Source organism: Sorex araneus, chromosome 3 (assembly GCF_027595985.1).
Source record: "Sorex araneus isolate mSorAra2 chromosome 3, mSorAra2.pri, whole genome shotgun sequence".
NCBI classification, from domain to species: Eukaryota; Metazoa; Chordata; class Mammalia; order Eulipotyphla; family Soricidae; genus Sorex; species Sorex araneus.
Window position 1 is genome coordinate 99,761,332 of NC_073304.1, and position 17,615 is coordinate 99,778,946.

At 43.6% G+C, this 17,615-nt stretch overlaps 1 protein-coding gene across 2 annotated transcripts in view; it reads left to right on the top strand.

Annotated features, from left to right (window-relative positions):
* The first annotated feature begins 758 nt into the window (after nucleotides 1–758).
* Nucleotides 759–17,615, top strand: part of NPTN (neuroplastin) — a 62,006-nt gene continuing 45,149 nt past the window's right edge. The window contains exon 1 of one of the 2 annotated variants that reach the window (XM_055132771.1): nucleotides 759–1,043. In XM_055132771.1, coding sequence (XP_054988746.1) covers nucleotides 953–1,043 — 91 coding nt within the window. In that variant the 5' untranslated portion in view covers nucleotides 759–952. The remainder of the gene's footprint in view (nucleotides 1,044–17,615) is intronic. The other variant, XM_055132770.1, reaches the window with a different exon arrangement.

Here is a 17,615-nt window from a genome sequence, read left to right on the forward strand (position 1 = left end):
TCAGGATCTCACAGCGGGAGCTAAAACCGGGTCCACCAACGGCCTTCAAAATGCTCCTGAAGATTCTTCCTGAGTGTCCCCGTGACCCCCTAGTAGTAGCGCTAAATGCCTGTGCACACGCCATCAGGCCTGGTCCAGGCCCGACTCCAGGTCCTAGGTGGATTTTCGGCCCTGAGATGGTTTGGAACTGAAATAAGGCCACCATGAGGGCGGGGTGAGTGGCAGTGGGCAGGAAAGGAGGACATTCGGGCCGAGGGAGCAGGCGGAGGCAGGGAAGCACCAGGTGAGTAGTGCGGCATATTGCCTGGACGGCTCTCGGGGGAGCGGAGAAGGTGGGAGGCTGCAGCCAGACGCTAGCTGGGGGGTGGGCGTGGGGTCTCCCGGAGGGGAGAACACAGCAGGACCTGCACGGGGCACCATGCGAGGAAGGTGAGAAAGAGCCGCGCTGCACAGACGCCGCAGCAAATGAAAGCCAGGATGGGTGGAGGAAATAGGTTACGCTCCCCGAGCTTCCTCTAATTTATGGGCGCTCTCGTTTCACGGAGGGAGAAGCCGAACGCCCGTCCCCGGGGCCGCGGAGCGAGAGGCGCCCCGCCCCGCCCGTCACGTGGCCAAAGGTGCCCCCGGCACGTGACGCAGCTCGCGCTGAACCAATCGGCCTCGGCCGGGGCGGGGCACGCCGGGCCCGGGGGGCGGGCCTTGAAGCGAGGCCGCCTCTTCTCGCGAGCCTTGCCGCCGCCGCTCCGCTGCCGCCCACGGGCCCGGAGCGCAGGTCTCGCGAGGCTTGGGCGCTGCGGCGGTAGGAGGAGGACGGGGAAGGACGGAGCCCAGCCGCGGCTGCCTCCCTCGCTCACTCCTTCGCGCAGTCGCCCGCCCCCTCCCTCCCTCCCCTCCCTCCCCCGGCCCCGGCTCCGGCCCCGGCCCATTCGCTGTTCGGTCCTCTGCAGGGAGGATGTCGGGCTCGCCGCTCCCCAGCTCCCTGGCCCTGTCGCTGCTGCTGCTCGGTGGCTCCCTCCTGCCGGGGCCGGGCGCCGCTCAGAACGGTAAGCGGGGCGCCGGGGGCGGGCCGTGCGGGGGCTGCGGGGCCGGGGGCGGCGGGGCGCCGGGGCCGGCCCGGGCGTGGGGGCGTCCGCGGGGCGCCGGCCGGGGAGCGCGAGCGGCGGGGGCGGGCGGAGAGAGGGGGCGCATCTCCCCGAGCCGGGCTGCCGGCGCGGGGTCGCGGGCGCCCCCGGGACCTGAGCCGCCGGCGCCGGCGCCGCGGGTCGGGGGAGGGGGAGGGGGTCGCGGGCGCTGGCGTGGTCTGGGCTTCTCTCGGGCTGGGGGCGGGTGGGGGCTCCCGGAGGCTGGTGACACCCGTGGAGGCGCGGGGAACGCGGCGGGCAGGGGCCGGAGTGCTCGGAACCCCGGGGCGCGCGGAGCGCTGGAACCCTGGCGGCGGGGCCGGGGGGTGCGGGCTCGGGGAGCCGGGGCCGGGCGCGGGAGGAGAAGGTGGGAGGAGAGCCGCGCGGGTGGGCTGCCTGCAGCGGGGGATCTGGGAACAGCAGCCGCGGCTCGGGGGAGACGCGGGCGAGAGGGCTGGCGTTGCTCGGGAGGGTGGAGTGTTGGGCATCGAGGGGAGCGGAGAGGAGTTGCTAAATAAGGAGAGGAAGCCGGCGCGAGGATGGGGAGCCGGGCTGCGGGCCGGGGCGCGGGGCCGGGGGGCTCCGGGGCGCGCGCGGTGCGGGGTCGCGGGCGGGGGCGGGGCGGGGCGGGGGGAGGCGGAAAATAGGGGAAGGGAGTAAAGGCAGGAAGCCGGGGGTGTGCTGGCGGCGTGCGGGGCCGCGCTCCGGGAGGGAGGAGCTGCGTTGGGGCGAGCGCTGTGGGATGCTGCTCGGGCCCGCGGGACGCCGGGGACCCTCCGCGGCCCGAGGGACGCGCGGGGAGCGGCGCGGTCGGGAGCCCCCGTGTCCCGACCCGTCGGGCGTTACTGCCGAGCCGCCCGGAGGGAGGCCCGGGAGGGGTTGTCGGGGCTCCGTGGACGCCAGACCAGGGGGTCCGGACGCTGTTGGAGAAGATGGAGCGGTGATGGGGGAATCAAGACCGAAAAAAAAAAAAAGATTCTGGTTTGTTGAAGGCTTGTGCTCCAGTTCAGCTTTGGAATTGGCCCTTCAAAGATGAGACTGGGAGTGTTTGAACTGGTTTCTGCTCCCCTGAGCCTTTAAGAGGTTTAAACATATTTTTATAGGAAAGAATTTATGAGAAGGCCTCGCTGGAGAGTGAACTATAAAAAGTACTTTTGCCAACCCTTCAGTACTTTGTTGTTGTTACACTGGAGCGGTTTAAAAATCACGTTATTGTTGTTGTTGGAACAGCTGAAATTTAACAGGTTTTCATTTAAGAAAAAAAAAGGCAACGATACAGCTAATGGGGTTCATTGTATTAAGGGGAATCCGGGCTTAAAATGTTGACGATTACAGTGAAAATATTTAAATAAAGGATTGAAAAGGCATCATCGGTTATATATAAGCGTTGTGCCAAATTATATTAATCAGATCCTATGTTCACTTCATGGCCTTGACTTATCACTGCAAGGGTCAGTAAGAAAACAATTTTCTGTCTGTATCATTGAATATGCAAAATATGTTGGAATTTTTTTCTCCAGAGCACTAGGCCTTTATGGAAGGCAGAGGATAGGTAGAGTTGGTCTGATTTATCAGTTTATAGTCTGTGTGAGAGCTGTGATTTAAAGAAAGCCTAATAACGAATTCAGTTACTAATAACTAATTCAATTTCCAGTTTATGGAAATTGAATGATTTTATTTTGGTCTCTGTGCTAGTATAGATTCTTTGAATGATTTATAATACCATGAAATTGTAGTTTCTTAGCAACCAAACCAGGGTCTGTGAAGTATCGTCTGGCAATATAGGGGCTATAAATGTTCTGACACAGGATAGTGGAGCCTTTTCCTTGAATTGAGTGTGAATTCAGTCAGGTGACATGAGGGTCAAATGGAGCCGAGTTTATTGTTGACCCAAAAGAATACAAATTTAATTCAGGTAAGAAATGTCAGGTTTTTATATGAGTTAATATACTATGGATGCCATTTTATAGCTTTCGACGAAAAGACTTAGGATTTAAGCTTTCAACTGCAATAGTCTGACCTCTGGTCACAGAGCTTGTATTTTCTTACAGTGCATCAGAGATGCATACCTAACATGTCTAATGTATGTATGCTACGGAAATGTTTGGTTGTCTATCTAAATTTATGATATAAAAAAAGGTCCAAACCTGAGTGTTTCAAATTTGGGTATATAGAAATTAAGATGAAGTTAGCTCCTGGCAGGGTTCAGGGGGCCAGTATGTAGTATTGGGGATCAAACCTGGGTTGGCTTCATGGAATGCAAGTGTCCTACCTACTGTTCTGTCTCTCCAGTCCTTAAAATGAAGAGTATTGATTGGATCCTAGTATGTGAAACTGGGCTGTGACCCCATGTAGGGACACATAACTTTTAATAACTTTGTTCTAAAATAAGTTCATGATTTATTACCAGGAATATTTTATTTATATGCTTTAAAATGTGTATACCTGTATACCTGGGGTTGTGTAAAAATTCTTGAGCCCAAAACGATAGTGGATGGGAATTTTTAAGCAGCTCTAGTCTAGAAGAGGCTGTCAGGGTCTCTTCCAACTGTGACCAATTACTAATTCAGAACTTTTGTTCAGATAGATTTTGTTTCCTATCCAAATATTTTGACATGTAGGCTCGAAGTTTCAGGTAGAATACTCACCGAAGAGCAGTTTTTGGGCCCACCCAGTGGAGCCCATGACTTTCTCTTGGTCTGTGCAGGGGTCCCTCCTGGCTGTGCTATGGAAACCTGTGTAGTTCTGGGATCTGACGTGGTGCACAGTGTGCAAGGCAAGCACCCTCATCCCTGTACTATCTTATCTGGCCGCACCATTTAAGTAATTTAAAGTGTTGATTTGTGTATATATCAAGGAAAGCGTGGTGTATTATTATTTTAGTTTTGGGGCCACATCCAACACAGCTTAGGGCTCTGTGCTCAGGGATCATTTGTGGGTGGATCTGGGGTTGGCTTCTTGCAAGGCAAGCTCCTGACCTGTTCTCTTGCTCTCTAGTCCTGTAGTTTTTTTTTTTTTTTTCTTTTTTGGGTCACACCGGGATGCTCAGGAATTACTCCTTGTTCTGCACTCAGGAATGACTCTTGGCATTGCTTGGGAGACCATATGGGATGCCGGGGATGGAACCCAGGTCAGCTGTGTGCAAGGCAAACTCCCTACTCGCTGTACTGTCACTCTGACCCCAAGGTCCTGTACCCTCAAAAGTAACTTTCTCACCTAAAATTAGAATCAAACGAGTGGAAGCCAAGCATATGGTGATCAGAAGGCCAGACTTTGGATAAATCTCGTTGGAGTCCCAGCTTTGACTTTGGACAAGGTGCTTAACACTTTCTTAGCCTCTCCCCACCCTACTCAGTAAAAGTGGAATTTATAATAATGCCAGTTCCCCTAGAGATGATGTGAAGAGTAAATGACACAATGGTCAGAAACACTTAGTTTTATACTAAGGAATAAATGTTTCCTAAATGCAACGCCTGTTACTATAGCATGTGTTACATGTTTATATGTAACAAGCTGTGTTACTATGGCAATACAGTGCTCCCCATGTACTGAGTAATTCCTCAATGTAGTGAACTAGGATTATTATCTTTTTAAAAGAAGCATTATAGTTGCTTGTTTTTCTATATGGATGTGTTGGACTCTTGGCTGGTACAGCTGTTTCTGTCATCTTGAATAAAGTTAAATAGGCCATTTGAAGGTCTCCAACTGGGAGATTTGAATGCTCATGTTAGATCTTTTGGGAGAAATGACCAGCTGTGCTGTCCCTACAGTCGTGGATTCTGGTGGGGAAGTTTCGTGTTTCTGTTCTGTGGTGTGGGAGATATATATATATATTTTTTGGTTCTGTTTTGTTTTGGGGCCACCCATGGTGGTGCCCTCTGCTTAAGCCTGGCATTGCACTTAGGAGCCATTCCTGGTGGAGTGCTGGTGACTGAACCTGGGTCGGCCGCATGCAGGGCAAGCGCTTTACCCTCTATTATTTCCCTGTTTCCCGTGTGGGAGATTTGAAAAATATTTAAAAAATTTTTTTCATTGAGTCACTGTAGATTACAAAGTTATTGAGATTGCATTTCAGGCATACACCAGTCTCTTCACCAGCGTCCAGTTCCATCTGTCACTGTACCTAGTTTCTCTCCTATCCAGTGTGGAAAGTTGATGGTTTTTGTTTCCTTTAGTGAACCTTTTACCGGGACTAGACATTGCAGCCTTGTCATTGCACCCCACTTGCTGAACAGGAGACACAGAGCTGTGCTGGCACACGGGGGGAGAGCTGAGATAACTGATGAATGGGGAGAGGTGTACAAAAGTCACATATTCATACTGGAGGTATAATTAGCACTGTTTAGTGAGAAAAATAGAGTCTAATGAATTTTATTAGGTAGCTAATTTTAAATGGTTTTACTTGGATTATACTAATATTTTGAACATGTCCTTTCTAAAAGTGACAGTATTTTTGTTAGATGATTGTTTTTCTCTTTATGGTAAGTGCTTTTTGTGTCAAAGTTTTGGCAATATCTTTTCCCTGAGTACATTTTATGGAGGTGCGTTTACTATTAATTATGTATCCCAATTCTGTAATGAGCAACAGAACACACGTTACCTGTGGCCCAAATGACATACCAGATGTCAACAATCTTCACATAACCAATTCAGAATTCTTTTCTTTCATAATCAGAAGAAATTATTTGCCTTGAATAAGAATTTCCTAAGGTGATCATGTAATTCTTTAGTCTCTCAACTGATCATAGTGTAGTGTCATCAAGCACCCTGGTGTGAAAGTTAGAACTGGTCAGTTTTGCTGGGTGGGGATAGGGCAGGCATGTTTCAGGATCAGGACCTGTTCAGGGCTCTTCGTCTTTATTTTTCAAGGTTATAAGGATTCAAATATGGGTGGGTTCTTCTGTTGCCAGACCTTAAGAGTTTTACCTGTGGCTGTAACAAAGTTCAGACACAGTGAAAGAATACAAAAACCCTTAGATATAAATGTGCTTCAAATAAATGTGCTTTGTTATAAATATTGAAGTTCACTACAAATTGGATAGTGCATAAGCTATTTAGATCTTCACAAGAAATCAGACTATTTGTGTTGGAAAGAGCTATTTTACAAAAAAAGAAATCATAGTTCTGATGTGAAATAATTTTTTCTCTTTTTTCTGATTTTTGGGTCATACTCAGAGTAATCAAGGCTTGCTCTCGTCTCTGCACTCCTCTCAGGGGTCATTTCACGTGGGCTCGGGGACATGTGGGTTGCCTGGGATTGAAGCTGGATCTCCGTGCAAGGCAGGACCCTTACGTGCTGTTCTCTCTCTCCAGCCCTCATAATCCTAATTTTAACTGGAAAGGCTTAGCTTTGGGATTGTGAGGTCTCTTGGGTAAAGTCAGTTCATGATAAACATATATGTTATAGGGTTATATGTATAAAAAACTTTTCACTGAATTTAAAGTGAAATCCTGTGGTGATCCTCTGTAAACATGTTAAAGGTGTTATAGATGATTACTACCAAATCATGAGTGCTTGGACTGGGGAGATGACTAAAGTGTTCGAACAATATGTCTAGCCTGTGTAAGACTCATATTCAATCCCTTGCACCACTGGGTGTAACCCTGGGATGGACCCCCAGCCCTGAGGACCACCTGCTGAGCTTTGCTGGGCTAACCACCCCCAGTACTGCCAGATGTGTCCCCTACTTTAAAAATTGCTTACATGAGTATAAGGTATATCTTTCAAGAGTTCATATTCAATTTAGGAGGGGCATTCAATATTTGGACCTAATTTCAATTTAGTTTGTTAACTGAAATTGAAAGTAGGCCTAATATGTTTCTGTTGCTCTGCTTATGCAAAATGTAAATGTTTCTGTTGCTTTACTTATACAAAATGTAGATGCATTACTTAAGTTAGAGGTTCCCAAACATTATCGAGCTTACTGCTTACTATTCAGAAGGAGAAAATAAAAAAACCACCCAGTGCCCTTTGAAAATATTTAAGCAAGTTGTCCCCTAATTGCACCCAAAACTGCTGCACATCCATCCCCCTCCATCACCCACTTCAGAAACACCGAGTCAAGTCTAATTAACATGTGTTTCATTTTGCCTGACTGCTCAGAACTTCTAGTTGGCTTTTGTGGAAATGGGATTTATTAAATATATAAATGATTTCCTGTAGGCCTGTGTTTATTCCCATGCAGTTAAGTTAGTGGGAGACACATTTAATGTCCCTTCGATATCTGCTGGGTCTTGTTTTGCGCCTCAGTTTTGTTGCAGTACAAAACAACACAGTCTTTTATTTTTTTTTATTTTTTTTTTTTTTTGCTTTTTGGGTCACACCCAGCAATGCACAGGGGTTACTCCTGGTTCTACACTCAGGAATTACCCCTGGCGGTGCTCAGGGGACCATATGGGATGCTGGGATTCGAACCTGGGTCAGCCTGGGTCAGCCTGGGTCGGCGGCGTGCAAGGCAAGCGCCCTACCCGCTGTGCTATTGCTCCAGCCCCCACAACACAGTCTTAAAGCAGATTGTGGGCCAGCTTTGATGGGAACGACTTGTGTGAAATTCCACCTGTTAAAAAGTAGTCAGTGATGTTATTTTGCATTCCCGAAAACAACTTTGTCACACTTTAAGATTGGCCTTCTTTCCAGATATTAATTACTGGAACCTTATGGTGTGCTTTATGGTGTTTTCCAAAATGTATCAATTTGGGTATGCTTTATTTCCTTTTGTTTTCTCTTGAGTTATATCATCATTACACCCAAATAGTACTTAAAATGGAATGACAGTGGAATAGAAAGTAGATGATGTGAAATCACTTGAAGGTGTCAGAGTTTTATATATTATGTAATGTTTTATTATTAGAAAACCTTAAATTCCAGATTGAACTGGTAGTGTTCATCATAACCACATGTATACTTGCATGCTCAAAGTGATTAAATACAAAATACAAGATAAAGTTTCAAGTAATTAAAATAGTAAAGTACAAGTCCCAAGGTCAGCTATATGTTTTTTTAAAAGGGTAAGAGTGTGCTTGCATATATAAATTGTTGTAAATTGTTATGTCATTGAATTGTCTTTACTTTTTGATGGTAGTATTAGAAAAGTGGTAGATTAGATGTCTAAATTCCCTTCAAGTTCTAAAATTATGCATTTCTGTTGAATATGTAGCTTATGTACTGCCTGTAAGGGGTAAATAAACTAGGGAGAGAATGTTTTATGTTTTACAGGTTTTTAGAAACTTAGTCTTGGAAATGAGAATTAACTTTGAGCTATGCTTGGCTTTGAAATTCTGTGCGACCTTCTTCAGCAGTGCTGTGGTTAAGTCCAGGTGTTTGGCATTCAGACATCTCCCGTTGAATTTGCTGAGAAACCTGCCACTGTAAGTTAACAGTTTAGAGATGAAAATCAGTGAGCTTTCGGGGCAGTGTTGGTTGAGAAGTATTTAAGTTGAGAAGAGACAATTAAATGTTTAACCATATTTGTGTTATCCTTTGGGGTTTATTTTATGACTTAGTTTCTCTTGCCCTTTATGTATTTTTGATAAAGACTTGTAAACCTGGGGAGCACAGTTAAATGAAGTAACCCATGTTACCTGAATTAAATAAGCATGGTTTTCTAGAGTGATAGTTGCTCAGAAACTGTTCCAGGTCTCAATTTATCGAACAAACAAACAAAAAAAAATACCCAAATTAAAAAAAAAAAAACAGCATTGCTGGGTTTGGGGGCCACACCCAGCGATTCTCCAGGGTTACTTCTGACTCTATGTTCAGGAATTATTCCTGGTATTGCTGGGGGACCATAAGAGGTGCTGGGGATTGAACGTGGGTTGGCCTTACATGCAGAGGCAAGCACGTTATCTGCTGTATTGTCAGGCCACAAGCACTGTAGCACTGTAATCCTGTTGCTCATCGATTTGCTCGAGTGGGCGCCAGTAATCTCTCCATCATGAGACTTGTTACTGTTTTTGGCATATCGGAATACGCCACGGGTAGCTTGCCAGGCTCTGCGGGCAGGATATTCTTGGTAGCTTGCTGGGCTCTCTGAGAGGGATAGAGGAATCGAACCCGTGTTGGCCACGTGCAAGGCAAATGCCCTGTGCTGTCGCTCCACTCCCTGGCTACCAGAAAAAATACATTTTAAACTTAATGTTGGTGACTTAGATACATTTTATTTATGACTGTATATGCAAATGTAGTATAATATTTTGTGAGCAACAGATAATTTGTACACTAATATTTAAGGGAAACCTCTGGTGACCTAAGTTGACTTAATTAGTAAACTATAAGTCTTTTTTTTTCCTTTAGCTTGATCATTTAGGGAGGAAAATAAAATCACTCAGTGGGTGATGGCACTCCCAGGTCTGCATCTGGTGGTATGCAGAAGGTCCTGTGGTGCCAGGGCCTGAACCAGGGCCTGTGCTTACCAGTGCCAAGTGTGCACTCCAGCTCTGTGAGTTATCTTTCCTGTCCCCCAGAACATTTTTTGATTATGGGAGGGTTTTGTTCTTTTGGTTTTGGTTTTAGACCCAATCCAGAGTCTCACACGTATCAAGGAGAAGCTATATCATTTGACGAAATGTTGTGTCTGTTGACTTTTTATATGCCTTGTTGATCTGAAATTATTTTTGTAAGTTCAGGGTTTTCATGAGACATTTATGTGCAATAACATACTGCTCCAAGTGATTATTACTAATAATGTAGCATTGTTGAATTTAGACATAACCATTACTTGTATAACAATCTTTTTTGTTTGCTTCTATTTGGCCATACCAGTGGTGTTGAGGTGGGAGAAGGATTTATATGGGTCACTGCTGGTAGTGCTTTGGGGAGCATGTAGTGTCGGGATTGGACCTGGGCCTCCCTGTAAAGCATGCTTCACATGGGTTTTAGCCTGTTGAGCTATTGCTCTGGCCCTAATAATTGATTTTTCCTTTGTTTGAATTATGGGAAAATCAGAATCTGCAGTAATTTGAATATCATAATCAGAGCTGAGTTTTCCAGAATGTTTAGTTGCTCTTTCTTTTAAGTTAGATTTTATGCACCATATTCCCTAGCCCTGCTTTTGAGTTGTTAGTTGAGTATAGATCTGGGAGCACTACTGCTTTCTCTTTGAGCTTATGCTGAGCTCTTATCTGAGATATTTCTGCTGAGTACAGATTGACTTGAAGGGAAGGAGGGAGAGGGGAAGCAGAACCAACATTGAAGAAATTTTTCCTTCATATTTAAGATCCTAGAGTATGGAGGAAGATAATTTTCTCATTTCACGTTCCTTCCTCCCGGAGGAAGAAAGAGCAACAAGATGTCTTTTGTTGGCAACTTGCTGTGAAATATTATTCAGTCAAAAAATGAAGGGATGTTAAATTTATTTTAGAATTTTTAAAAACATGTTTTTGGTGGTTTGGGTACGAACGGCGCAACTGGAGAAAAATAGCGTAACTGCAGCATTAAATTTTATTTGTTAGTGAAAATCCCAAATTATTCTTAAGGAAAATGAAATAAACCACTTTCATGCAAAGCAGAGAACTATTCCCTGGAAAAGAGCAGCTGTAAAGAGGTTTTAAATAATTTGCAATGAACTACCAGTGAATTAATCATAAAACAAATAACAGTGGTCACATATCAATGTAGTGTGCATTTAACAAAGCTGTTTTTTTTTTCTTTCAAGATTGAATTCCAAATACTTAAGAATATTTTGTAACTACATTTAGTAAAAGACACAGATTATCCTACATTAATGGTAGCATAAGATTTAGGAGAAAAGCCTGATGGAGCTAAATATAGGAAAAGGGAGCACTGAGGGATGTGATTATCTATTAATACCTTCAAGGTAGCAGGGTAAATGAAGTGAGGGAATTAAGCAGTCTCCGAAGATGGATGGGCTGTAGCGAAGAGCATGGCCTAGAGTGCGAGGAAGGAAAGCATCGGCTTAATACAAGGAAGATGATTTTAGTGGGAGCAGCAAAAGAATAGTTATTTGCACTTACTCATTTGTCAGCGCCATGCTAAGTAGGCCAGAGTGCTGGCGGAGAGGGGCCTTGTGAAAAAGGAGGAAGGGTCTGCCTTTATTACAGCTGGAGCTTGTGTAGGCCCTGAGTAGGAGAAAAGAACCTTTATTTAAATTAGGGGAAATGGAATGGGATTTCCAGAATTTGTTTTCAGTCAATAATTAAGTTTGTTTTTAACTCTCAAGGTCTAGGACTATGAATTTAAGAAAATACAGGTTAATTTTGGAATCCATTACTGCAGTTTCTTAGAACTTGCCTCTTCTGCTTAAAATGGGATTCTGTTTCTTAAATCCTTCATATACTTTTTGGGTTTGTTTCAAAACCCTAGTTCTCAAACCCCTAAATTATGAAAGTTTTCAGTTTATCCCTGAATATTTGTATCTTGAGCTTATTCAGTTAGTTGCAAAAACCTAGTGAAAGTTTAACTTTTGACTCTTCATTAGCCTTTTCCCTTTTATCTGGTTACCTTCTGTTACCTTTTCCTTGACAAAATAATTTTTTTCATTTATTTGCAAAAACAGCTATTTTGGGGAAGGAGATGAACAGGTGGCCTCAGCCTCGGGCTTTTTTATTGAAACAATTCCTCTCTTCTTACATAAAATATTTTAAAATTTAGGGCACTATTGCCTGAGGGTATATGGTAAATGAGGGTATATGATAAGCTTATTTCTGGGGCTGTTGGTTGAAGGATTGTCCTTTTCCACATCTGTGCCTGGGGGCTCGGCTCGGAATATATTTGCATTCTTGGCTCTCCAGGAGGAAAAGGGTGTGACTAGGCACTCCCTTTTCCTCTTGGTAGGTTTAGAATAAATTATTATTAGTAAATTACTGCCACCTGATTTGGAGACAGTGAATTTCTGTCTGTATTGAGCTGAGGATGTGATTTCTTCATTTCCTCTTTTTTTCCCTTTTGGTTTTTGGATCACACCAAGGGGCTACTTTAGGCAGTTCTTTGGGAACCATGTGGTATTGGGGATCCAGCATGGGACTTCTGCATACAGTGGCATGTGCTCAGCCATTGAATTCTCTCTGAACTCACAGTTAAATTTCAGTTCTAAGAAAAATCATTATTAAAAGGTCTGTCTTTGCCAGAAATGTGCCATTTTATGTCAGTAAAGGTGCCCTTTTAATGTAGGCCAGTGTATGGTAACAGAATTGAATAATAGATGCAGTTATAATAGGATGAATTGTATTATGTAGTCTCACAGTTATACACAGAAGTATATCTAAACATTTAAAATTAATTTAAGGTATCTTTAGGAAGTGCTAAGTTGTATAGAATTTTTTTTTAATATTTATTTTATCACCATATGGAAAGTTACAAAGTTCTCAGGTTTATGTCTCAGTTATACAATATACAAACACCATCCCTTCACCAGTGCCCATATTCCACCACCAAAATCCCCAGTATACCCCCCGCCCCCGCCCCCACCCCCAACTGTATAACTGATGAATTTCACTTCATTTTCTCTTTACCTTGATTACGTTCCATATTTCAACACAAAACTCACTATTGTTGTGGAAGTTTTACCCCCAAACAAGACAACCCTACTAAGGAAGCATTTGATAATTAGTTTTCCTGAATAGAATTTTTTTGTGTGTGGCGCTGGGAATCAAACCCAGGGCCTCACACATGCAAGGCCAGGAGTGTGTGCTTCCCCCACCAGACCCCCCAACCCTCCCATAATATTTTAATGCAAAAACAGAAGTTTGCATAGTTCAAATTTGATATGTAAATTCACTTGGAGATATTATACAGGATAAAATAAAATAATACCTGTAACTGTTGTACTTACAAAATGTAAATAAAAACTGCTGAATAGTTCATATTGTGAGGCAGCATAGTTGAGTAGAATATTGAATTTGGCAGTAGCTCTGAATTTATATTTCAGTCCCTCCAAAATTTAATACTTGATCTGTGAGGTAGCACTGTAGCAATGTCCTCCCGTTGTTCGTTGATTTGCATGAGCGGGCACCAGTAACGTTTCCATTGTGAGACTTGTTACTGTTTTTGGCATATCGAATAACGCCAAGGGAGCTTGCCAGGCTCTGTCATGCAGGCAAGATACTCTCATTAGCTTGCTGGGCTCTCTGAGAGGGACTGAGGAATCGAACTCGGGTTGGCCGCGTGCAAGACAAATGCCCTACCTGCTGTGCTATTGCGCTAGTCTGATCTGTGAGGTATTAGATTAATATTGTTTGAAAAGTATTCTGTAGAATATTGTACTTTGAATAGCTTCTGTTTTAAAGTGTCATATCTGTGTAGCTTTGAATTACAGGTTTACTTTTTTTTTTTTTTTTTTTTTTTTGCTTTTTGGGTCACACCTGGCGATGCACAGGGGTTATTCCTGGTTCATGCAGTCAGGAATTACTCCTGGCGGTGCTCAGGGGACCATATGGGATGCTGGGAATCGAACCTGGGTCGGCTGCGTGCAAGGCAAACGCCCTACCCGCTGTGCTATCACTCCAGCCCTGAATTACAGGTTTACTTTTAGAAGGTTAACAGTAACTCTTGTTCATAGGAAAATAAAGAGGGGAAAATAAAGCACTGAAGAGCCAGATTATGTCAAGAACTGTTTTTCTGATTAGTGATGAGTATATTATGATCATATTATTATTATTATTATTATTGTCTTGGGGGGATACTTAGCAGTGTTCAGGGACAAGTACTGGCTTGGTGCTTGTAGATCACCCTGGCAGTGGTGAGGGGAAACATTAGGTGCCATGGACCCAACCTGGGCCTGCTTACATGCCAAGCATTTGCTCCGTTGCATTGAGCTCTCTCTCTGGTCCCAAAATGAGCATTTTGGAATGGTTAACAAACTCATTTTTTTCACTGAATTTTACCCCTCTACATGAGAAGACTGGTAAGGAATTCCTATAATCTTTAAAGTGTGCCTCTAAGTAGGTTTTCGTCTCAAGTTAAATATAGCTAGAGATTTGGGCACTTTGGCGCTGGTGAGGTGAGCTCAGAGTTGTAAACTCATCGCTTTAACTGTAACACATTTAAATGATTATTTACATAGAGACTACCCTGTTCATCCTCACCTTCGTCCTCACTGCCCCAGTTATAGGAGGAAAAGTCAGGTATTCATTTTGTGTCCTGTTTCCCGTAACTTCCCTTTAATTCACTGACATGAAATTTATAGACATATTAACCTACCCACAAAATTATTAAGACGAGAAAAGATACCGTGCCATACAGTGCCTTAAATGAATAAAAAGGAGAAACTAAGAGAAATAGCTAAAAAATAGTTGAATCTGATTGCTCTGTCATGGCTGCAGGAAGACAGCGGGGTCGCCTGCATATATGTAGACGACCCAGGCTGTGACAGCTTGGAATGCAGTAACCGAGTTGTGCTGGGATGGTGCCTCAAATATTCACAGGGAGTGTTGCTACTGATAGTGATTTTCTGTAAGGTGGACAACTCTTGGTAAAGTTCCAAGTGAAACAAAGTACAGTCTATACTCCTTTACACAGTAGTTGCATTCCTGGAAAATGGGGTGATGATTAAAACCATGAAAGAGTACTCTGAACTATAGTTAAGAGTTAGATTGTAGGCTCCAAACAAGTTTTTAGTCTTGTGGACATCATTGGAAGGTTATGTAAGAGGAGGAACATCTTTTTGTATATGTGTAAGACTTCTCCTATTCTGTAAAACATTGATCCCAGGTCTTAGCCCCCTACAGGCTAGCAGTACCATGTGTTAGACAAAAATACACTCGCAAGATTCTGGAATGCCCCGTAAGAGGTAGAGCAGCCATTTGAGAAGCTATCTGCTTTGTTCAGGTACTTGCAGGTGTCCCATGATAGAGGATTGTGGAACCTAGTTTGGAAGACACAGGTCATTGCTCAGCCACACCTCTGCTAGCAGCGGAGGGCAAGAGGGCAGCTCTTCACGATTTTTCATTCTCCCTGTGCACAGTATGGAAGGAGTATGTGAAAGTGGACAGCATAATGCTGTGGATAAAAGCAGTGAAAGCTGGATTTAATATTTTTCTGTACCACATTCAGTACTACTCCTGGCTTGGTATTCAGGGATCAGTTCCTGGAGATGCTCAGGGTGATTCTGCCCATGCAATGCAAAGCATGTGGCACTGCCCTAACCTTTTTTTGTGGGGTGGAGGGATGATGCACCCAACTGTGCTCTGGCAGTGCTTGGGAGACTGTATGGGGTGCTGGGGATTGAACCCAGGTTGGCTACATTCTCAAAAATTAGTCATGTTTTAGATGACATTTATTGAAATGGGGAATCTTGAATATGGAGAATACTAGTCACTTTAAAAAAAAAAACACTAAGTGGTTGGGAAAGGGGTTAATACAGCACCTACCAACCAGTTAAGGTATTTAGAGTCTGATCATTTTAAACTATTGGAATGTGATGCTTATAAATCTGAATATGCTGATTCCAAGGTATTTCAGTACATCAAAAGCCTTAGGCTTTCAGATTAGCTTTCAGCCTTATGTAGCAGGTGATGGTCATACTTATTTCTGTAATTATGATGGAGCAGGTCACTCTGCTAGTGCTATAATGCTTTATTGTATGTTTAGAGTTAGATTATGCCATAAAGGTGAAAGGTTTTTATGGTTGCTGCTCGTGTTAGAATTACAGTAACGATTCTGGGAAATGCTGATGTATAATTGTCTTTCAGTTATCCAGAGCATGTTTTAAAGATTTCACGTTTTCTTTGTTTTTATAAAATGCTTTAGAGACATATTTAGAGGTTTTTTCATTTTATTTTATTTATTGATTTTTAATATTATCTTTTTTTCTAATACCCATCCCTTTACCAGTGCATTTCCCACCCCCATTGTCTCCAGTTTCCCTCCCATCCCCACTCCCTGCCTGCCTCTGTGGCAGGTGCTTCTCTTTCTCTCTCTTTTTCTTTCCTCCTTTGCCTCCCTCCCTCCCTCCCCTTCTTTTCAGGTACTCCAAGTCTTCTTGGTTCAGCCTGAGACATACTTCTTGCAGTGTATCTTGTTTCCTTTTATATGTTCTCTCTCTCTTTCTCTCTCTCTCTCTCTCTCTCTCTGTCTCTCTCTGTCTCTCTCTCTCTCTCACACACACACATTACTGCGGAAAGGCTTTTCTTCTTTAATGGTTGTGCAGTCACTTATGGTTTTGCTGGGTTGGGGGCAAGGCATGTCATGCCAGAAATTGAACCCACAGCCTCACACATGCTTGTTTGTTTCTTTTACTCTCTAGTATTGATGTAAGTCATTTAAATGATTAAAGTAATACAAGATTTTTTTTTCTTATATTATTGCTTTATTCCTATGTCCCCATCCTCTTAATTCTGGTCTTTATGTTTTTCTCCAAAGTGTGATTTTGAGTTCTAATGAGCCCATCATTTGGTTATGTACTTATTCCTTTTGTGTGATGTCTTTTATTTTCCACACCAGTTCTTTTTTCCACTTTAGTTTTTTTTTCCTTATTCATATCTACTTGGTCTTGTCATTTCTGATAATTGTTTCTAGGTAAATATTTGGTATTTTAAAATTCTTTATTCTGTGTTATTTTAATCCTTTCGAGAAGGGTCTGACAAATTCTGTTTTTGCCTATTGTAAATAGACAAAAACTTAAAATTTCTACTGATACTAAAAATTTTGTTCGTTTTTGATTTTGGGGGTATATCGCAGCAGGTAGAGTATTCGCCTTGCATGCGGCCGGCCCGGGTTTGATTCCTCCGTCCCTCTCGGAGAGCCCGGCAAGCTACGGAGAGTATCTTGCCCGCACCGCAGAGCCTGGCAAGTTCCCCGTGGCGTATTCGATATGCCAAAAACAGTAACAAGTTTCACAATGGAGACGTTACTGGTGCCCGTTCGAGCAAATCGATTAGCAACGGGGTGACAGTGACACTGGCAGTACTCAGGGCTTACTCCTGGCTCTGTGCTCAGGGATCACTCCTGACAGCTTGGGGAACCAGATGGGGTGTTGGGAATTGAACCCAGGTCAGCCACTTTGGAAGGCAAGTACCTTCCTTTGTACTCTCTGACCTCATCATTAATTTTTTAGATAGCTTGTTTACATATTGTGACTTCTGGATATTTTTGCTTTTTCCTAGTAGTTGTTTAATTTTCTTTATACAGTGGAACTCTTTCTCTTCATTTTTCTCAAATTTTTAAGTGCTACAGGGTTGTTAATGTTCATGTTTCTCAGAAATGGCTATAGTCTTTGCAACCTAGTGACAGAGGAAAGTAATTCCTTATGCAACTGAGGACATCATGATAGACTGAATTCCAGGTAGGCAGCTAGTAATGCATGTTGATTGTGAACTGTGAGGTGCTTTTTTATGGGCTGGTACATTTTAGTGCTCCCCTGCAAGGCTACCACTTACTGTGGGGTGAGTATGAAGCTTTCTGAAATGTCTACCCATGGAGCAGATAATTAGCTACCCAGTGATAGGTAGACATTAAAATTCATTTATGGTTTGGGGGTGATGCTAGGGGTGATCAGATGCTACAGTTGTAGGTTGAAAGGGCAAATTTCCATGAGTGAA